At 44.8% G+C, this 23,278-nt stretch overlaps 1 protein-coding gene across 3 annotated transcripts in view; it reads right to left on the bottom strand.

Moving 5' to 3' along the window:
- Nucleotides 1-22,156, bottom strand: part of p3h2 (prolyl 3-hydroxylase 2) — a 43,609-nt gene extending 21,453 nt beyond the window's left edge. The window contains exon 1 of one of the 3 annotated variants that reach the window (XM_076880198.1): nucleotides 21,399-22,156. In XM_076880198.1, coding sequence (XP_076736313.1) covers nucleotides 21,399-21,815 — 417 coding nt within the window. In that variant the 5' untranslated portion in view covers nucleotides 21,816-22,156. Of the gene's footprint in view, nucleotides 1-20,882; nucleotides 21,100-21,398 lie in introns of those variants that run through there. The other 2 variants (XM_004570219.2, XM_076880199.1) reach the window with 2 other exon arrangements.
- Nucleotides 22,157-23,278: the final 1,122 nt, after the last annotated feature.

Here is a 23,278-nt window from a genome sequence, read left to right as displayed (position 1 = left end):
GAGAATATCAGGTGTCGATTCAGATCCAAACCAGCTTCACTGGTTAGTGACATTTATAATTACAACATAAATACAACATAACCTAAAAATCCATATTTATTGAATTATCTTTAGCTTAAGAGTCAATTTAATATGAAATCTCTGGATTTTATTGACTCAAAGTCCGTGTCCAACAGTCAGGAGGAACAGATGATGGGTAACAGAAACAATAGGACAACATGTCTTCATTCACCACCAGTTGTTTTATGAGACAAGACTAATGGGTTAGTGAGCCTTTGCTTGGCTGAATCACCTTATGCTGAATACATAACCTGAAGCTGCTCATGTTCAGAGTTTCAGTTTAAAATCAGCTGGAAGCAGAACATCTTTACAGGTTCTCTGCTCGGCCAAATGCAATTTACAGCTGAGGCCCGGCTGTAAAGTTACCGCAGCACAAACTGTCAAGTACTCGACTCTAGTCTGTGCACCTAATTCCTCATCTTACTGTGGACCAATCGTAGCATCTTTTACTGTAGTATTTGTGATGCTCTCTGTCATCAAATCAACAGGTAGTCGGCTAACTTTGATCTCCACTGTTGAAACCTAGATAAGGACTATTTATTTCCTTTTGCATTTCTAAAGCAAATCTTGATGTAAAACGTCATCAAAAGTGTTGACAGGCTCAAAAAGTGTTACAAAGGGTGAGATGTGATAGTGCTGCCGTGGAGAAAGGATGTTTTTAAAAGGTCAGTGCTCCTAAACTGCACAGTGGAATCTTGTTTGTGGTTTTTGGGAAGCGTGAAGGACAAAGAAAGACAAGTTAACCGTGAGGCGGCTGAATATTTATGTCACAGTTACAGAGATGAAATGATCTAGAAAACTTTACTGCTCCTATCTTACAATCATGAATCCAGACCTGCGGCGTGCATTTCCTCCTTCAGGCCTTAAATATGATTACAGGATTTCCCTGCCTCACTACAGAAACCTGTTTCGACTTCAGGTCCTCTGTTCGTTGTTAGAAGGGCAGCGCTCGCATGCCTCCGCTCTGCATTTCCATTAACCTGCCCCCCAAGTTTGAGTGAGAGCACGTTTGGTATTTATTCCACAGCAAAATTAAAGAAATATGAAGTGTGTCTGTGTCTCCATGAGTACTGAAAAAAAGCTGAGCCCCTGTAACCCTCAGAATAATACGTCTCCACAGCGAGGTAGGTGACGGTGGACAGCGAGTGGGTCAGAGACCCCCCACGGAGCAGTCTGCCGATGGTCCTCAACTGTTTGCCACTGGTTGTAACAAATCCTACGTGGCCACAAACACTGAAAGCCTCACAGCGCCTCAAACTCTGCTTCCTGATTAAACACCTGCAGGACTACACGAAACACTGAAAAGGAAAAAAGCAACCAAAAGAGAAAAAGGCCAACAGAGTTATTAAGCACAAACATTCAAATCCATCCGACTCGTGTTCATATTTCATGACTGTCACCACAGCAAAGATAAATGACACCACGACAACCGCGTTTGAAGGGTGGAGCTCGTGGACGTTACCAGGAAACCACCAGGAATGCCCCGCCCTCTGATGACAACACAAATCAAACAAGGACAAAGTGGCTAAAACTCTGGTGTTTGTGGCCTCTGGGCCCCATAAAGCCCACAGCCACAGAGCCTCTGCAGCAACATTATGAACCCAGAGCTGCAGCCTTTGAACTGTTGCTGCTTTGCTCTTTAAATACATCCAGGATCGACCACAGGCCCGTCCTTTTGGTAAATGTTTCTGTATGTGTCTCTAAGTGTCGCTCGTGATAGTGACTGACGGCAGCTGAAGCCTCAGTATCAGCCGTCATGAAGCACATCGAGATTTCCATCAGCACCCCCGAGTCTGCGCTGGTCCTGCTGCAGTGCTGCAGTATCAGGCAATGCAACCGAAACATCTGCAGAGGTTACTCTAGAGTATCGGGTCAGGAGATGTGTGTAGGCAGAGTGAGATAAAAGTGTTGATTTAGTGCCACAGAGCATGTCCCGCATGTGTTTGTGTGCAGCCTTGCATGTCTACACCTCAGCAGAGGTTTATTTGAGCATCCTCTGCTCGTGGATGATCCTGTGCATCTGCACTACACCCGTGAGTGCTCCAGCTTCCCGACAGGGACTGAGAGCTTACAGGCTGCTCAGTAACAGAGCGAGGAGGTTAAATTACCATAAGCGCTGACCCTTGGGTGGGAGGGGCACAGGTGGCCTCGTGTGTGTACTCTGTTAGTCTGGCAGCTCTGACACTGCTCGACTTCAAACTTATTTTCAGGGCGACGACTCTGCCAGCTGTCATAAACATTTCAAAGAGCAGCTTCTGGTCCTCAGCTACAATAAAACCCCGGAGAATATTTTGAGATGTTTGTCGGGCGTGAGCTGCAAATGCAGAGGTGACGTCTCAGCTCCAGGTCTGGGACTCTGCCCTATTAATAAACTGTGAGGAAGTGGTTTGGCAAAGATAAACACACATCTGTTCATTACAAGAGGTCTGCTTCTGTTCTCTGAAAAATCTAGGTCATCAATGGCAGAGCGGGCAGCAGAACCCTTCACGACTCCCTTTGTTTCACATACACGTCGCTCCAGTTCACAGAATTATCAAGTAATGTGTTCAACATCTGAAAACTTTTCAAAAGGCCCAGAAATACTCGTAACTCATAATACCATTCACAAACGAGCCAGAGAAATCCAGGACGAAGGGAAATTCCCGACAAAACATTTGGCGACCAAAGCTGACAGACTTTTGGGACAATAAACAGATTGTCCAGCGGGTGTTTGTGCCAGCGAAACTTTCAAAACAACATTAAATAAACTGGTCGTGTGCAGCACGCAGGATTGGAGGAGCCAAAGTGCAGGAGGGCTTTGCTGCTGAACACCAAAATAACTAAACTGAATATCCTCCTGTTGGAGGAGTTTGGTTTGGGGAAAGTTTTTAGGCTGAAATTACATAATTGATAAAAGCACTGTCAAAGTTAACATCTCAGAGAAAACTAAGATGTACTGTCCAGCTTTCTGGGGCCTGGCTGGAGCTGAGACGTCTTACGTTTCATTGGTCTGTTTCAGATTGTAGCCAAAGATTTGTAGCTGTGAAGACCTCTGAGAATGCAGTACCTACAGATAAAAGGTCAAAGGTCAAACATGGTAAATGGTAAATGGCCTGTATTTGTATAGCGCTTTACACATCCAGTCATCCACCCATTCACACACACATTCACACACTGGTGATGGCAGCTACATTGTAGCCACAGCCACCCTGGGGCGCACGCACATGTGCGACATAAGACATAACATGACATAAGACTGTTTTGTATATTGATCCTGAAGATCATTCTTCAGACGCAGACACACTACATGCGATCGCTGCTCCAAGTTCTTGCAAAGGAGGAAATGAAGAGTGGAAAATGTCTGAGGCTAAACTTGGACAAGACTCAGAGTCTGAGCCAAGACTTCCAGGAACTCCAGATTAATCATGAACCTGAGATTTGGTTTTTCAGACAAGAAAGAGGCAAACATGTGGATGTTGTGTGCAGACAGCTGAAGCATCCACATGTTTGTGTCTGGCTCAAACATATTATCGGTCTCAGCCTTTGGATGATGGCTTAGAAAATAAAAACAGTGAGTCTTAAAAACTCGTCAGGATCTTTTTGTTGTTAGTGTCAGCGCTAAAAAAGCATATTTGGGGTCTGACTTTACAAGAGTAACATAAATAAGAGTCCACGGGGAGGGGGGGAGCAACAAAAAGAGACACAGCTGGGCACCGCTGGCCTACATTGCTCTACTTTCTCTAACAGCACAAAGAGAAAACTTATGTGACACATTAAGCATCAATCTGTTTTCATGGTGCTTAATTATAGGAGCCGAGGGCAAAAAGACTTCTGAGGTCAGACTTTTATAGCGGAGCGGGATCTGCCGAGGCCCCATTAAACCGTCAATCCCATTTGGACGACTGAAATATAAACTAAAGGACACAAAGAAGTAGCATCTGAAGGACAAATCCTCGTCCCATCTCAGTCCATTCAGGAATTTTAAAGCCACAATGCTGGACGTATTGCAGGACTTAAAGATGTGACGACAGTGTCAGAGCTGCGCTGACGTTCACACCAATCAGTCAATAACCTCAAAACGAGACTGAAAACTATTTTTGTTGTCCAAGTAGGTGAACAGCGACTTCGTCCAAATTCCTTAAAATCGTATTTTCCACAACCAAAAAGTAAATTTTGGAGCTGTTATTTGAATTTCCCTTCTGCACAAGAATGTGTTTACTCTTGGCCAGACCAAAGTCATCCCACACACAGCTGCTCGAGCGATACGAGGCAATGATGGATCGGTTGCCTTGTCTTACCCTTGCATGAACCGGCATTCACACCTAGAGCGAGGCCGCGTAACGTGAAGTTTAAGATAAGAAAAACTGCCCTCGAATCAATCAACTACACTAATCTAGGGGGAAGAAAAAGTCCAGTCACTGAAATGAGGCCTTTCCAATGAGTCACAGCTCAGATAACAGGATGTCCCCGGGGGGGTGAGAGGAAATCCCCCACAATCTGGAGAGGAAACATACCACCAGACCTCTCAAAGCTAGCTGTGTGGAAAAGTTTGAGTGTCGCCAACATGAGGTGCTTTTCCTACGCTACCTTCTACACAAACACGGGAAAGAAATGCATCATCATTACTGCTGATGTATGTGGGGGCAGATCCAGAAATATGACTTCCTAAGAAGAGGCTGATCTCATTTCCTCTCCATTCACAGCTGGCTCTTGTTGAGCTCCTGAGAAAGAAATCAGCTCCAATGTTGCCTTTTTTTCTCCCATTTTCTTGTCTGCATCCACCCAGGACAGAGATGTGACACAGCCTCCGGCCACGACTGCTCTTTCCATTAACTTCAGTAGCTGCGATCCACAGACACGATATTCCAGAGACGTTTGTTTGGGTTTCATTGGCTTCAGTGTCAACGCTGTGATCTTCATCATGTGCAGTATTGTGAGGAAGACTAATAGATGGAAACAGGCAAGAAGAAGGAAAAAAGTAATCCATCATAAAAGGCTCACATTCTTCACCGTCAGTGGAAACGCACACTGGGTGATGTAGCCCGAGGAGGCGCTGCACAGGAATGCTTGTGTTAGCAGCTGAAAACATAGTAACACACTTACAACATGTGTGTTTGTCCCAAAGCACAATGCCTAAATTACAAAGCGGGGGTGACGAGTATGTGTCTCAACTTTCACTGAGGAATCCACCCACATGCTCCGAGTGCTGGAAAAACCCTTTGGTGCCGTAGGTAATAACCCCCCCGACGTGTTTCCTAGGCCTGCAGGATAACCACAGATGTTTGAAAGCAAGCCATGACAGCTGTAAGAGGTGGGACTGATAAAGCACACCTAAGACAAGAAACATCCCCCTGCCCTGCTCTGACATGACAAAAGTCAGTGAAGGTCTACTTAACACTTAAACACAGGACAAATTTAGCTTCACTTAAAAATCCTCACATACAAAGGCCTTGAATAACCAGGCTCCATCAGCCTACCTTAAGAAATTCATCCCATCATATTCCCAATATCCCAGTAGAGCACTTTGCAAAAGTAGAATGGGAGGCAGAGGCTTCCAGGCCCGTGTCCTGTAAAACCAGCTCCCAGTTTGGATTCAGGACACAGACACTCTCTGCTTTTTTAGATAAAGCTCACCGTCTGGATCAGCTGATCCAGAACTTTCCCTGTTATTCTCCTACAGGCTCTTTGTTTATACACCATCCTCATCCTCCAACAGGCAGGTGGCTGCCCCGCACTTATCCTGGTTCTCCTGTTAAAATGAAGCTTTTCCTTCCCACTGTCACCCAGTCCTTGTTCATCGTGATCATTAGATTGTTGAGGTTTTCCCTCTAATATTGTAGGGTCATCACCTTACAGTATAAACTGTAAGGTTTATACCTTATAAACTTTATACAGTATAAACTGCATTGAGGCCAAATGTGTGCTTGAACTGGTGATACCCCAATAACAGAGGAGTTGAACTGATCTACTACCAGATCACCTTTACAGGAGACACCAGAGCCAGTCAGGAGGTGTGTCTGGTGTGTTAATGAGCAAGAATGCAGGCTGATGTCATCAATATCACGTATACTTCAGTAAATTTGTTGTTATGGTGTTCACTCAGTGAAATATTTATAGATCTAAGCCACAGTTCCTTAACGAGACCCTGAAGTTGTTATCGTGTGAGGAAAACTGTCTACTGGCTGCTGGACGATCCAGTTCATTCATTCCTACATCCAATGGGGAGTACTCCTCATGATGTCATGGCTTTTATAGCCAGCTATAAACAGCTTCATTTGTTTTGTTGTCATACCTGCTGACACATACTGAACAAAAGCGGAAAAAAAGTTTGTATAATTTCCTTCATGTGTTTGGTGGGAACTGGGAACAATCCCATCCAAACATTTGGAACCACGGATTCAGATGAGCTCACTCTGACCTGGCAGCAGTGCAGCGTCTGAGGCCATTACAGAGCTTGCCCTTCACGCCACACGTGCAGCCCGGTGGGAAGCCTCCCACTCGCTGTCGGTGCACCGAAACCTCACCGCCTGTGCCATCAACCACAGCCAGGCTGTACTGTAAAGCCATGGAAACATGAATGACCCAGACTGCACTGTATGTATGACACGTCTGCATGCTGCTGAAAACCACACCGCCAACGGCAAGTAAGAGGACAAGAGGGGTTGTGATTGTTGGCTGTGACAGAGCCACCGAGTGGAGGCCCACACTGGAGTTTGAGTGAGGAGGCAGACAGGATGAAGAGGCTGCTTTATACATGGAGCATCTTCTAAGAAGGTATTAATGTGCTCTTATTTAAGGATAAAGCCGGCCTGCTGTCTGAATCTAGTGCCAGCTCCATCGTGATGAACAAATGAAGTCGTCATTGCTGCAAAACTTAAATTCACGTTTTTAGCCCAGAGCAGCGTTTTCCCCACAGACTATAGCAAACAAAAGGAGAGTTGTTTACTGTCCAACATCCACATGATGTCATGAAGACATTTCTGCACAATGGCTGCACTGTATAGAAAGTCGCTGGGCCTAATACGAGTCCATGGTACAGACTCTCTGGGGGAACTAACCACTCATTTCGTCAGAGTGACACAGTTTCAAAGGTTCAGCTTTCTGCCCAAACCATGTAAAAATTCCTCTTGGATGAAGAGATGCTATAAACCACTGACCCAAAGAGAAGTAGCCCTGTCATTGGGTCTGTTTGTATCCCCACTGCTGCTTAGTAACCAACCCACAAGGTGAGTTTCTGTGTGGGTTTCGTTAATATCGCCAGACGTATGCCAGCCTTTTTGAGGCGGACGCTAATTTTAGGAAGAATTTATTTTTTCCCCTACTTCATGCGATATTACACCATTACTAAATGATTCCAAGTATTTTTATTATATTATATCCTATAAAAAAACACCTCAAAAAACATCTTAATGCATCTTAATTCAGTTTTTTAAATATATATACAGTATATAGCACCAAATCTCAACAATGGTTGCCTCAAGGTGCTTTATATTGTAAGGTACACACTATGTGATAATACAGATGATCCCCCCATAAGCAAGCATTTGGCGACAGTGGGAAGGAAAAACTCCCTTTTAACAGGAAGAAACCTCCGGCAGAACCAGCTGACAGTACAGTACATCCAGAAATCTGTGGTGACGGGAGGGACACGGGACAAATTACACACTGTGGAAGACAGAGTTTAATAATTAAGTATTGAAGGCAATGTGGCGCATAAACACAGCGAGTGAAGATCGTTGAGATTGTATCGCCACAACACTGGCGAGCAGCTGATAACTGTAATTCTTTACATTTTGTCACTTCTGTCTGGAGAAAAACAAGCTGTGAGAGTTATGATGCTAAAGTGCTTCAACATGAAGAGTGGCTTACAGACAGGCTATCTCCATCTTTTAGCTAATATATTGATCTGGTCCAAATGAGAAGAAGTAGCAAAGTAGTAAAAGACGGTCGTGCGTAGTTCCACACTGTTGACCGACATCCAAAATGTTGATGGGCTCCATTGCACGTGAGTCACGGTTAAAGTAAGAAAGTCAGTTAATTACAGACACAGCTTATGAGTGATTTCAGCTGTGCCAAGGAACACTACACTCTCACAAACATTCACCATGAACCAGTGAGATAATCTTAGGGCTTGACACCTATAATTAACAAAAACACTAACTACACTGTATGGCCTTTAAAAAATCTGTTTTATTTTACAAGTTTCTGGTCATCCAGGAAAGCGACATGAAAGGAAATCTCCTGCTATGTCAGCACGTTGTGGCTCCATGGAAAAATGTACAGAAAGCTCGCTGTAAACCAAGTGCACGTCTGCTCAGTATATGCTTAAAAGGCTTCTTTGGATTTATGTTTCTAATCTGCTCGGGTGTGAAAACAGCAGGACCTCATCCAGAATAAGCGGCATGGTTGCTCTACAGATGTTGTTTCTGATGCAGCCATGAAGTGTATACAAACGATGCATTGTTCTCAGCCCACGGCCCCACTCTGCAGCGCATAGTTTCCACATTTACACCACTTAATAGCACAGTTACACAACAGCACAGGCTGTAAATCACAGCATATTCTAATATGTAGTGAAAATCATTAAGTAACCATTATGTTGGAATGGCACAGTACACTTACTGTTGCGAGTTAGCGCCACACGACACTACTCAAACCCCCAAACACAGAATATATTTCTCTGAGTCAGTGAGCTTGGCCTGCTTCAATACATCAGCCGTTTACTTGCAGTTTGCTGTGGCTGTAAACAGAGTTCGGACCCTTTGTTACGGCCCTAGCAGGGCCTCCTCCTGAAGGTGCCTGTGTGGGCGTGTCCCACCACCTCTTCTGCCTGAGGTGCTACCTTTCCCTGTTACACAGCTGACTCACATCAGTAATTAAAAGTATTTAAGCCCAGGGAAAGGTGAGCTCTGGGCCAGAGTGCCGTTAGTGTGGTTACAGCTTGTGAGCTGAGTGTTTGTTGTGTTTGCAGCTAGTGAGCTGCTCTCTTTCTTTTTGGCTTACGTTTTACTTTATTGACCAACGCCTGAGTTTTGTTTGTTTTCTTAAATGGTGATAGCGGCTTGTCCGTCTCTTTTAGTTGAGCTACTTTAATAAAACTATTTAATTTAACCCTTTTGCCTCCTTGACTCCTTTTTCTGACCCGGACACTTTTTGTTACTTCCCCCTCACCGCCTGGATCCTTCTAGGGGAACGTAACACCCTTGCTTAGAAACATTCAGCCTAAGCTGATGTGTTTATTATCAGCATGCTTCTAGGACTTAGCTTGAAGCAAAGTAAATATTGAAGATTCAAATCTAAAACTTAAAAATGTTCTTTATCATCTCTTGAAGGAAAATGTCCTGTAACACCATAACAAGTACGACAGCAGTAACACGACGCTGTAGGGCAGCTTTTCTAAGACAATGAGCACAAAACAACATCAGGCTTGAGGTAATGCGACATACATGTTCATGTGCAATACTGCAATGCATTGTGGGCTGCTTCTTGTTGAGTCTGACCGTGGCTGTGAATAGAAACGTACGCTGCAGACAAACTAAGGGCTGGTCGGGACCTCGACCTTTCCCGCCCGAGCAGTAACTCTGTGCCAGACCTAAAGCACTCCAAGTATTTGTGTCTGCTAAATTAAGAGGCCTGTCGAATCCATTGGATGGGCCATGTTTCCACACCAGGCAACAAAGATAATCGTGCAACTATTACATTCCTACCAAACAGACATTTTGCTGCATGAGAAGAGACACTGGAGCCTTCTAATCTATAAAAATAGTTGGCTGCTGTTCAGGAGAAGAAAATAAGAAGGACATCGTTCCACTGGCTGAACCCTCATTATCGTTAGTTACCGGGTGGAAATGCAAAGACCTGTCGATAATTACGACCTCTGCATGGACAGAAGAAAATGGCAACATATTCATCAAAAGCAGATTCAGTTTCAATTCTCAAATTCAGTTTTAATTATGAAAATGACTGAGCGAAACAAGAAGAGGCTTTCCTTTGTCCTCTGTGCAATCGAGCCGCGAACCTTCGGATCCTCGCGTCTTTCTCAGGACTCGTAAGGATCAGTAATATCCTCCATAACTAAAACCACACAACTCAGAGATTAAGCAAACAGGAAGCAGAGACGGCACAACAAAGCAGCTCCAGGCACAAGACAATAAACGACTGTAAACACGCCACCTCGCTATACGGAGCAGGCGTAGCTATGGTTACACTGGAGACGCTCGGGATGGACGTCAGACTAAACGAATGCGACTCTGCTTTCAGCATAATGTTTACGATTACAGCAGGAGGAAGCGTTTGTTCCCGTATCGCTCCTCTACACCCCCCCAAATTTTTGCACATGTCGAGGAGCGTGTCAGGTTACATTTCACTGTGTGTTATACTTGTATAACTATGCATGTGACAAATAAAGACAGCATGGAGGAAGCGTTTGTTCCCGTATCGCTCCGTCTAACAATGCCATCTGCATGTCGACACTCGTGTCTTCTCTTTCACTGAGTGTCAGGATGTAATGCATCGTCTTCAAGTGGCAGCTCTCAAAATCCCAATGGGAGAAAAAACGTTTACGTTCATGTGACGTCACATCGCAGAGAGCGCTTCATATCAGCCGCTCGTCCAAACCATCCACTGCTAAACTGTCAAACTGAATGCAAACACATCCAAAGCGAACCAAAAGACAGCATCAGAGTGGTGCAGTGTTTCAAACAGGCCGAACACGCCGCAGTACACAAACATTACATCGTGTGTATCAGCCAGACTGGATCTCTGGATGTGACTCAGCGAGGTTAAAACTGGATCATCATCATGTTACCTACAAAAATTTAACTATTACTTCATATTACATTATATATCTTACTTATCATTATCTCTTTGCAGGTTCTGGTTTTAATTCATTTGCCATTATAGCATCACAAACACATAAATACACATTCAGTTCTGCTAACTAGAATTCACAGACCTGTACACTGTATTATTAAAAATAAAAAAATAACAGACAGCGTCTAGTCCTGAAAGATGAAGCCGATGAGGATGTGCCTAAACTCGCTTTTGTTAGCCATGAGAGGATATCTGTTGTTGCAAACAGAAGTCTAACTATAAAAGTGTAAAAGAAAAAGCTCGCCTGCTCACTGTCACCGCAGTAAATGCTTTCCTTTAAGGTCTCAGGAGAGTTTCACTGAATGCATCACCGTCCCGTGAGAATAAAGAATGAGAAAGCATTATTAATATAATGCTATTAATTAACATGATGCTGCGAAATGCTTGTGGTGCCAACCCAGCAGGCCCGTTCAGAGGAGACCTACAGGAGGCCCGTCCTACTGTCAGTGTGCACAGTCCTGCTGCTACAACAGACCTGACAGACCTCTGCAGTCAGAGCGGGCTTCCTTTAACGTGGACAGACACGCCGTGGTGGCACTGAGGACAACGTTGTGCGTGCACCGGTTTTTGCGTCTCACTGGCTCGACTGATCGAATTCTGAGGCGTACGAGTGGATTTGCTTGTGTCTGACCGACCTCTCCATCGAAAGTATGTTTGGGTTGATTGACACATCGCAGTGAAATGGATTTGTTGCATTTCATGACATAAAACGTTTGTTTTTTGACTAACACGCAATGTCCCTTAGTCCCTCGCTCACGTCCACACGATGAAAGGCAGCTCACAGCTTTCCAGACCAGCGGGCGTCTTCATACACACAGCCTTCTTCTCTTGGCCGTTTTGAACAGACTCTTTCCATTAGACGCATAAATTCATTTGTTGTGAACTTTTTACTTTTGCCCAGTCCAGGTTTTAAGTCCTGCATGCGTTTGTTTGTCTCACACTTTCAGCCGTTAATCAGTCTAAGAAAATAAAAAGGTGCGAGCGGGAGCTGATGTAAAAACTGATTTGGGTTTCACAGATGATGCGATGCGGCTGCTTGGGTGGAAATCCTTCATTTATAGCAAAGGTTCATTTGGCTCGAGACATAACTCCACATATGTTGGGGTTTAAAATAACTGCTCGCAACTTTCTTGTGCTATTTTCTCATTTAGAAACTAATGCATTATTTTTGTAATCAACAGTGTTGTTTTAGTGTAAGCACCATGTATAATGGTGTAAACAAGACGGGGAAATGTGATGTTATAAAGCATCTCTGTGATATGACAGCCAGTGCTTTTAGACGGCTTATTCTTACAAATGACATGAAGTTTACCCAAAATATTCAGACCAGCAGCTTACCCATGATGTCATTGGTCCATGACCTCAGAGAAGGATCTCTGCTTGGCTACAGATGACATAATGTGCAGCCAAAAAGGACAAACGTTCCTTTGGTTGCACACTTTCTCCTCCTTTCTTCCACTGCTGTCACATCACTGTGATGAAGCAGACAGGCCTGTCGTTGGCTGCCTGTTGAACTCTGTTATTCGTTACAATTCAGAGATCTACAGCAGATGTGAAGGCCCCGAGGTCAGTAACACCCAGGGTCAGGTCAACATGGGATCGTGAAAACACGGGGAGAAAAAACGTTCTCTAAAGACAAAGGAGCAGGTCTGAGCAATGCTGAGCATCAGGATGTCCCGCTGGTTCTTTGGTAGTGAAGAGTCAAAAGGAACGATCTGAGCAAACTGGAAATAGGAAGGCGTGGCCCTGCCAGCTGTTCATCTTGGTGATGTGTAGCATAGGGTGGATGCAGCTGCATGGCTGTGTTTGTATGCTCAGGAAAAACATCTGCAGTGGGACATTTACAGCACAGTCTGATAACCGTCTACAGTATGCCAGTCTCTTCTGTGCTAAACTCAGCAAATGCACTGCAGCTCTGCAGGACGTTAAACCTATTTCTAGTCTTCAAGCTTCCTACATGATCGGTCATCTCAGAGGAAGCATGTGAGAAGCACGTGCTCTGCTCAACACCCTCGATTAAACCAAAACCTCGCTGAAGCAGACCACCTCCCAGCGTGTGCCCACTGTGATAAAAACCAGACAACTCCGGACAATCTCCCAACACTGCCCGCTGTTCCTGTGGTAAAACGAATGCTACGTAAATGTGTGCACATGTCGGGACCCTGTGTGCAGCCTGATGACAGCAGACTGGGCTGATAAATGATCAACACTTTAAATTGGATGTTCCTGGAAACAGCTGTGGGTCAAAGAAAATAAACTGTCCTCTTAATATTAATGAGAAGCCTGGTGAAAGCTCCAAAAGGAAAGGACATTAGACACACTTCACTTTCAGCTACTTCCTGCTCACACTGGTGTGAGAGCTTTGGTGTGGACCACACAACTGAACCAAAGACAACAGTCACGTCAGCTTTTTAGGCAGAACAGAGGACAAACATTTCCCCAAGCATTTAGGGGATGTGTTTTCCACGTTGCATTGGAATTTAAGATAAAGACCTCAGAATTAACTTGCATGCTTCAGTTTTGGGCAAACCCCATCTCCTGGTGACGAGGTCTCCAGTTTCCAGAGTCAGTAAGGACTATTGGACCCATATTAGATCCTCAGCTCTTAACATCAGCCAGGTTACCACACAGCTTCACTATGCATTAAGACACAAGCCACACTGGGCCCAGCACAGCTGTGTTGCTTTATCCCTGCACTCCTTTTGGAGCGCTACAGCCAAACTACACTTGCACAAGCCTCGAGCTAAACCCATTATTGTCAACACAGCGAGGTCGAGAGGGTGGAGACGATCACAGCTCGGCCCAAGCAGAACCACAACAGCAGAACAGTATCAGTTACCTTCTGCTTTGCTAGTTCAGTGGAAATGTATACACTCACATCTTGCCATTGTCGTGTGTGCTTAACCAAACAGACAAAGGGGATAACAGGCATGTGACCTTACTCTGCTCTGAGGCCTGCAGCTCTGTGCAGCTGGGACCTCACACAAAGCACCACAAACCTCCTGCCATCAAGAGTCATTTTACCCACTTTAGTGAGGAAGATTCAGGTTCCTGTGCACTCGCCCTTCTTTGCGGTTTCCACTCTTAACGGCGCACAACTTATTGTGGTCGAGCACAAAACCAACTTAATGCGACCGCACAATTTATCAGAACAAGCTGTGGGCTGGATATGAGACACATCACAACAAGATGAGTATTCTACATCCTTTGAGAGGTTGGCTAACGTGGCTTAAACCAGTGCCAACAGTTCAATTGTTCAAAATGTTTAGTCTGAATAAGCAAACGAGTAAAGCTCTTGAAGTGACCGCTGGCTACGCGCAAGCAAACATTTTGATTAAAAGAAAACAGCAGCAGGGGAGATGGAGTTTAGCAGCGGGCATGCCAGTGGGTATGCAACTGATCAATGTAGGCTGTAATTCATTATCTGTGAGTCCCTCCTCGTGGTGTCAGCAGGCAGCTCTGTCTGCAGCATCCTCCAGACCATCCAAAGCTGACTTTAGTATTTTTCTGGGAAAGTCAACACACGTTACTCAGGCACACTTTGTGCAAACACACGTCTCCTCCCTGTGTGCTTTGACACACTTGACTGAAATAAATGTGGCTCCCACCCATCTACCAAAACACACCTCACGATTTACCAAAATCAGTGAAAAGTGTGTAAATGCAAACCGACTTTTTCCACGCTAACTCAGGTTTCTGTGCTCAGACACCACAGAAACGTTTCAAAGCCACCAAACAAAGATCGACAGCCCCCATCAGAGGCATGCGAACCCTTCAATGTGAGAAAAGGGGGACAAAATCCACATGAACACGTCTAAATACTGTTCTTCCGCTTTTGCCCAAATCCTGCTTATCGGATAAAGAGGATATTGTGAACTTTCATGAAAAAGGAAAACAGTGCAGTCACCATGTGGTCAGTGTGACTAATCCGTCAGTGAATCCAAACTGAAGGCGTCCTGATTCCTGTCAGATCCAACTACGTCTGTTCTTCTACTTGGACTCATTTCCACAGAGGCCAACTCTGCTCCATTCATCTGTCTTTTTCATGACTGCAAACCGACGCAGTGTTTTCAGCTGATCCTGAACCAGCCTTCTGCTCTGCGGCAGCAGTTTGTTAATCAGGGCAAGAACAATATAGGTGCCACGCCCCCACATTCCTGTCATGGGTTCTCTGCTGAAATCCAGTCATGCAGAAGACCTTTGGCACTGCTAAGTGCCACAATGTCTGATCATCTGGGCAAATCGCAGCATGCTTCACCCAGGAGGGCATTATGATGGTGCAGGTGTGGAGCATTCTGACTCTGAATGAGGTGTTCAGTTTTACCACTCCTGTTTCCCCGTTACTGGAACAACACAGCAGCGCATTTGTTTTTTGGAACATTTCCATTTAATCTTCATTGTGTGACAGTTAAAGAAACACCAGTGAATCCATCACAAGCAGCAGCACAGCTAAAACCTTTTAAGGTGGACCTGAAGCATCAAGCCAGTTGGCCTGTTGGACTCACGCACACACACAGGCTGACTAAAGTTTAAACTCAACGCATCACGACGGTGAAGATGCAAGAAGATGTAGTCGTTTTTCTTGGCTTCGTGCGTAGATGATGAAAGTTTTTGGCTCTGGTGAGATAAGCCGCGATCTTTGAGGGCTTAATGTCTTGCAACTTTGAGCACGTGCAGTGGAAGCATAACCTGCTGGTGATCCTATGCGTGCACGTGTCCTGGTAGCCCTTGAAACTAAATTTGCAGCTCTCATTCATTTGGACAGCAGCTTGGTCTTGTTAACCCCAAATAACCGCCCAGAGGCAACCTTTTCTTGGCTCGCCATTTAACAGATGGTTACCAAGTGGCAAGCCAAGTCTTGTATACCTAAAACTAGAACTTGCTGGTTTTAGTTTGTGCTCAGACTAAAGCAGAACACGCTCGAGACCAAGAGCAGACACACACACGCCATTCATAGTTTCCTCTTTTCAATTCTCCAACACGTCAAACCAGTTCTTAAACATCACGATTAAAAACAGTCTGGGTGTCAGTGACAAACAAATCAAGGCGCTGCTGCACCCAGACGTTTGATGAGACCTTTAAATTCAATGATCTTCTCATCTTCCTTCCTTCACTTCTCAGGTCAACCACAGAACGAGTGCTGCCGACACAAACGCACGACTCAGACTCAGCAGCAGCTGGACTGTTTTTGTTTGCTGTAACTGTGCCAGATGCAGAGCTCACTCTCTGTGTGCTTCAACCCTCGTGTCCCCTTATTATGTGCAGATGACGACACCATCATCTCAGACTCAGGCTCACTGCTTTTAATACAAAATCTTTTCATTCTTTCTTAACAAACAATCACTTTGTCCAGGATCTCGAGTCCAAACTAATGTGGACGTCTCAAAACAAGGAGCAGACCCCGGCCCAGCCTCCCAGGGCGCTTGAGTCTCACAGGTTCGTCAGTTTCTTTTCATTTAGCTTTTCTCTGATTCACGTACACACCCGAGGTTTTATATAAGCATACAGGATGTATGGAGTAGTATCGCAATCACGACCTTCCAGCTGTGCTGTAATCAAATCATCGTACTCATGAATGAGTTCGAGTTTTAAACTATCCCAAGGAACAGCAGCAGACTTGAGTGTCCTGACCTGCTGCCACGTTCTAGCACCATGCTGGGAGACACGGGAAAGTCCTCAAAGCAGAAAAGATCAATGGGACAGTCGGACAAATCGTGAGAAAGCTGCTTTCCCTCTGTTCTCATCTCTCAGAGAAACGTAAACTCGAATGAACAGATTTACATGATTCCTGCCAAGTCTTTGCATTTTTCCCATCACTGCTGTTGCATTCAGTCCCGTTCATTATTAGAACAAAGCCCATCAACAGGGTCATTAGACCATCCCACTGTCCCAAATCTGTACGTGACGACTCTAATGACAGTGGGCAGTCTGAGACGAGCCCTGCTGGGTCTGAAAAGTCTCGGCTTAATCTACAGTAAGATGAAAATTATGTGAAGCAGGAGAAAATGTCTCCACAGCAGTAATAATGGACCATTACCTGTACACGATGGAGAAAGGGAGACGCAGCTCACTTTGGACCAGAACATCCACTATGCTGACTTTAATGCAACATGTTTTTACCTGCTTAACTAATCACAGCACTTCCCTTTCAGACTACAGAAAAGTAGACTGGGAGGCAGAGCCTTCAGTTTTCAGGGCCCTCTTCTGTGGAACCAGCTCCCAGTTTGGGTTCAGGAGACAGACACTATCTCTACTTTTAAAGCTTGCAGGGCTGGATCAGGTGACCTGGTGACCTGGTGAGTGTTTTCTTCGTCACTGTGTGTTTATGCATCACTCTGAACTTAACCATTAGTTATTAATAATCTCCTGCACAACGTGTTTTTGTCGTGTTTTTCTCTCTTCACCCTGAACCGCTCACAGCAGACGGCCGCCCTTGCCTGAGCCTGGGTCCACGGGAAGTTTGTTCCTGTTGAAAGGGAGTTTTTCCATCCCACTGTCACCCAGCGCTTGCTGATAGGAGGTCGTTTCATTATCGATGGTTTTCTCTGCACCCTTCAGCGTGGTCTCCTTCTTTCCAGTTGGTGTCCTGTTTTAAAGTTTGCACGTGTGCTGGATTTTCTCCATTTTATCAAAAAGGCCATCCTTCAGCTTGAATTTCATTGACAAAAGCAATGAAGCCAAGTTAGAGTGTAACAATTGTTTTGGTGTGACACAAATCCAAAAGTGCCACGTCAGCGCCCTTTGTGGGCATTTTCTCTGAGCTGTGGTTGAGGCCCTCACTCCCAGCGTGCTGCCTTCAGGCTTGGAGCACACTGCGGACTCATCCAAGTTTTTGGTGAACTGCTGGAAACCCTGATATAGGTCTAGTGTGAAATGCCAGAAAAGCTGATTGTAGTAGAAGTGCTGGACTCGCCGCAGAGATGCACAGGGAGAATATGGTGACGTAAACAGTGGACGAGAAAACTTCCTGAGCACACACAGTATTTGGTGTGAACTTTGAAGATTTAAAATGTGTGGTGTGGGACTGAATGATGGCTGCCCCACCGACTGTCATAACAAAGAAAAATCTTTCATGAAACTTTTTTGAGAAGTTAAAAAGAAGTTTTAAGTTTTTCAAAGCAGCTCTTGGAATAACAGTGGATTAAAAACAAACTGTTGCTGGGAGAGTTCAGCGAGCGCACAAAGACCGCTACACAAGTTTCCCTTAATACTTACAAAAAAAGGTGATGTGCATCTTTTTTTAGAAAGGTACACAAACCACAAAAGGAAAATAAAATATTTGCCCCGCTGAACGACGGGCGAGCCGGAGACTTTCACCCAACAGCAACATTATGCCGTAGAGCGTCAGGAGGAGGGTGTGGCACAGCGGAGCGTCAGAGACTACAGGAACACGCCTTTTTATAACAGCGTGCACTTAATGGTCAATGTGGCCAAACAGAGCAGCCCCGCTCTGCCCCTCCTTACCTGTGGTGAGCTCGCTGTTTCCAAAGGGCTCACAAAGATGTCAAAACAGCAAAGGCAGGGCTGTGTGTGTGTGCGTGCGCGTGTGCGCGTGTGCGTCCTTTTGTGGGGAAATAAAAACGAACCATTATGTGCCATTTTGTTCTCAAAACAGAGAAAACATGATTCTTTGCAGACGTAGAGAAACGTTGTCATATCTGGACGAGCATCTGTCTGTAAAGTCGAGTCTATAGTCACGTCTAGACAGGAGAGAGCGCTCAGCTCTGAATCTTTCGCTGCTGATTCAGGAGAAAGAACAAAAACCACCTCACAGCGAAGCAGCAGCCCTAACACGATCAACTTCCTACCACAGTAGCAGCTGTGTGTCATCACCTGGGCATGTGGGGCTGGTCTACAGTCAGCAGCAGTCCACATGTGGGAGGACGGTGCCAGCTGTCAGCCAGCTGGGTCAAACTGCCCTCATCTGACTTCAGTGAAACAATCTTATTCCAGTTTTTCCTTTCTTACATTTTATAGCTTGATTTAAGGCTGCCACAAACGATTATTCTGATAGTCGACTAGTCACCGATTATTTTTGCGATTAGTCGACTAATCAGATCATCATCCATTGGACGTAAAACCTACAAGCTGTAGGTTGCACCAGCAGCATCTGGTCTTATATAACTATCATTAGCTTACAGCTTTAAGTGTTTACGGTGCTAACTAAAAATAAAGACAAGATGATAGTTTATTAAATTTTAATTAAACTTGCAGATTGTTTCGGTGAAGTTTAATAAACTCCTTGCTATCTAAAATATAACAGGACACCGGAGTATATTCTGGAGCATCTCACACTTCTGATGATCAGCTGTCTGCTTGACGTTTATTCAGCTGTGTAAAAACTATAACTTTAATCTCAGCCAAACCGATTTACTCAGGAACAAATAAAATACTAAAGAAAGCCAAACAATAACATTTTTAAGTTATCTAAGTGACGGCCGGGAGTCCGGTGTTCTCACGGCTCTAGTTAGCCTAGCCCCCGGCTAGCTATCGAGCTAGTGGGTAACAGATGCCTCCGAAAACGTCGGAGCGCTTTTGAAAATATGTGGTGTCCTGATAAACTGAGCAGATATTTGAGGTTTACACAGCTACATTCTCGCCTGAAAATATGTTAAACGTTTATTTTGTGACTCAGAAAGAATAATAAGTAATATTAAAGCTAACTAGCTGCCGCCATTGTTGGAAACTAAGCTGGGCGCTATGAATTCTGGGACACAGCTTCTTCTCCTTCGGGGTTTAACGGCAGCTGGCATCCTTGTACATGCAGTGCTGCCATCTTCTGTTTCAGTCCGTTATTACACTCTTAAATCCTGCTACTTATTCCTGCGTCTTTTGTGATCTTACAAAGCTTCAAACGATGCGTCGACTATTAAATCAGTCGTCGACGATTTTGATAGTCGACGTAATCGTGACTAGTCGACTAATCGTGGCAGCCCTAGCTTGATTGGCACAATCACATGCCGCGTGATAGTTGCACTAAGAATTAAAGCGTCCAAGCTAACGCGTTTACTGCTGAGGGACACATGAAGAAGTCGTGTCACAGCTGTAGCCATGTTGAAGAGTTCTGGTCCTCACGATCCATCCAAAACTCCAGGAGACGCTTCCCTCACCTTTTCTCCCCCCTCCCACACAAACTATGAAGAACAGTGACTGGACTGACTAAACCAACACGGGGCTTTCCAACTTTTCTCTAAACATCCTTTAATGAGAATGACCAGCAGTGTTTACAGTTTGGTGAAACCGTGCACAGACAACCCACAAATATTCACAGACTGCCAGGGACACAAACCTACTCCTCCTTGGGGGACAAAAAGCAGCACACGGAGCCTGAATAAGCCATTACACTTTGTTCCCAACTCTCCTGCTTTATTTCTCTCTCAGATTGTTCCCACGCTTTGCTTTGCGCTCACCAAATGATGAGCCTCATGGGAAGTTCCATTTAGAAAGTCTGTGATAATGCAGACGTCATCTTAATTTGTGCCTCTTATAGACCTGAAGCTGTCCAAAGAAAAAAAGTCAAAGGACAGGCTGAATTTGTTAGTTCAGCGCACTTCAAGTGGACCTTGATGTATCCGCTTCATACAAACAAGCAGCTTTGTAACACTGTGGATGTGGGAAGAGAGAGATCGAAAACCCACAAACGTGTTGAAAAACCAACAGTGCACGCTAAGAAGCCACAAAGCCAAACAAAGCAAAGCACTGCTGTAAAACAAAGTGCACAGATCAGCACGACAGCATTCACAGCAACACAGTTTTATGTTACAGCACATTGTTGTGGATGGAGACTGAGAGCATCGCTGTCAGCCTACAGATGTATAGAGCTGCATTATCGTGACAAGCATGATTGATCTACAGGTAACTGAGCTGGTGGAAAAATCCAAGTATTTGTACTTGATTACAAAGTGTCACTTTGGCTCAGCAGTGTATCTACTGTATAATGTATTTATGAAAATGCTGTATTTGTGTTTTACCAAGTCTTCTAATATTTGCTGGTCTGGGTCTCTCAGCCTGAAGAACAACGATGGATTGAAGCACTTTGTGAAACTGTCGCAAAGCAGCAGCGCTCCGTGTAGAGTCTTCTGGGTGGGTGTGTTTCGTGGGGTATCAAATTGCCCCTCGGGGATCATAAAGCGTATCTTGACTCTTAAAGTGATGGTTGCCAAGTTTTCAGTAAAAGAAAACTGGCAAGTGTTTTTCTAAATACTTTCATTTCCCTTTGATGTGTATTAACGTGTCTTGCAACAATAACACACCTACTGCACGCACCGTGTACGTGGGGTACATTGCGCAACACTTGGCACAAGCAAAACTCTGCTGTTCTCTCGTCTCTCTGCTTCTTGTTGTCAGGCAGCAGAAACTTTTTCCTTTTTGATGAGGAATGCAGCAGGTAGCGCTGAGCAGACCAGCCAGACAAACCTTCCCCCGCCGAGTCCACAACAATAGTGCTCATTCAGCTCCAGCAGTTCACTCCTTCTCCCCCTCCTTACCTTCTGATACGCCTGCTGGAGGTAGTTGTACGGGATCCTCCTGTTGAAGTCCTGCACCACATCCTCGCTGACTTTGTGCAGAGACTGCGTGCCAACTTTCTCCTCGATGCATTTGTTCATACACGCTGCTCTCCGCAGGACCGAGTCGAAAAAGCGCAGATCCGAGAAGCTTTCATCTAACGGATGCTGGTCCTGGCACCTCAGCCGGCATCGGACTCTGGTGGCCCGGACCTGTCTGTGGCTGCTGAGCGCTCCCTCCATGTAGCGCACCACGCTCTCATAATCGGCACTGTAAAACGCTTCCACCGCGTTATCATATAAAAGGTCGTACGGCTCCAGCACACCGGCGGAAGATGGCAACACGGCTGAGAGCAGGACCGGGAGGAAGATAAGAGTCGGAAACAAGTTTCCATCCATCCTCTTCTCTTCAGGCTGCGAGGAGCTGCAGGCGGAGAGCACACAAAAATCAGCTCAGCCTCCTTTTCCAGTTCATCCAAGCGCTCCTCTCAGAGGGATCAGCCGAGCGAGGCGGAAATGGAATAATTACTTATCGAGGACGCACTTGTTACGACCCCCTCTCGCTCCTTTAACTCCTCCCCTCCGAGATGAATGGCCAGGGTACACTCAAAGCTCGTTTTCGTAACAGGGAAACAGCCCCCACGGGGAAGCACGGGCAGTCCCGTGGGTCCCGTTTATTCAACGTTGAAAACACGAAACGCTGCGTTTAAAGGAGGAATGCACCGTTTAAACTGTTTGGGTTCATTGAGATAAAAAACAAAATCTCCAGTTTTAGACAATTTGAGCTCACTGAGACAAACCTGAAGATGTTTTCAGTCATAAAGAAACACTGAAAAGGAGACATTTGACTTCTCAGACCTAAAGAGTTTCCAAAAGTAACCGAGAGACATTCAAACAGGTAAGCAAATCCCCCAAAGCTGGTTCTGTTCACTGGATGTGTCGCCTTCACAGGGAGAAACGTTTTCGTCGCTCACTCCTTCCAAATGAACAGAATCAACTTTCTGGGAGTCCTAAACAACAAACTCTTCAGCTCATGCACATCAACGAAACTTCGTTTCCACGCTGTTTGGGCAACTTCAATAACTCTCATGTTAACTCAGCTACGCTGTTTAAGAATAAATTCAGTTATACTGCGAGCGCAGGAAACAACTAGAAAATTCTTTGTCAACAAAAGAAAAACGCGCTCGCTCCGAGTCCCCGCCAGACGCAGACCCACAGCTTTTCCCACATCAGTGGACACTGTCTCCCTCTTCAGGTTTTCGATGTACAAACACTTTTTTAAAAACACCACAAAACGACATGAAAGTAGAGTCCAGGTCAAAGCACTTGCATAGACTTCTTTGATAAGTCAAGTCACTTATTTACATAGCTTTTATTCCTGGTCTCCAAACAAGTAAATTATAAAGAAGCAAGAAACCAAACGTGACAGAAATAAAAAGCACACAAAGCAGATATTTCAGTGATAATAAAAATGTGATGAATCGATAAAATAGGGGGGAAAGTCTAATAAATAATAAATGGAGAAGTAAGGTGAATATAAATAAAACATATAATTTCAGAAAGAAGAGTCGAAATAAAAGAGCTGTAAGAAAACTGTCCAACTGTCTTTAGTTGGACAGTTTTTTGTGAGTCTGTTTTTTAAATGTTATTTCATCTGTTATTGACCTAATTACCAATTAAGCCAAACTGAAATATGTGATTACTTAATTTAATTAAGCCACTGTATGTGGATTGCACCACTAGGTGGCAGTCAAACCAAGGAGATTTACACCGATCACTCATAATATGAAGAACCACAAGAGCCCAATGAATGTAATACACCGCAGTGCAACACGTTTTAGACACACCAATGAGCTAAAATA

Source organism: Maylandia zebra, linkage group LG23, assembly GCF_041146795.1.
Source record: "Maylandia zebra isolate NMK-2024a linkage group LG23, Mzebra_GT3a, whole genome shotgun sequence".
Taxonomy (NCBI): domain Eukaryota; kingdom Metazoa; phylum Chordata; class Actinopteri; order Cichliformes; family Cichlidae; genus Maylandia; species Maylandia zebra.
The sequence above is the reverse complement of the archived record's forward strand: the minus strand, read 5'-3'. Positions and strand labels throughout refer to the sequence as shown.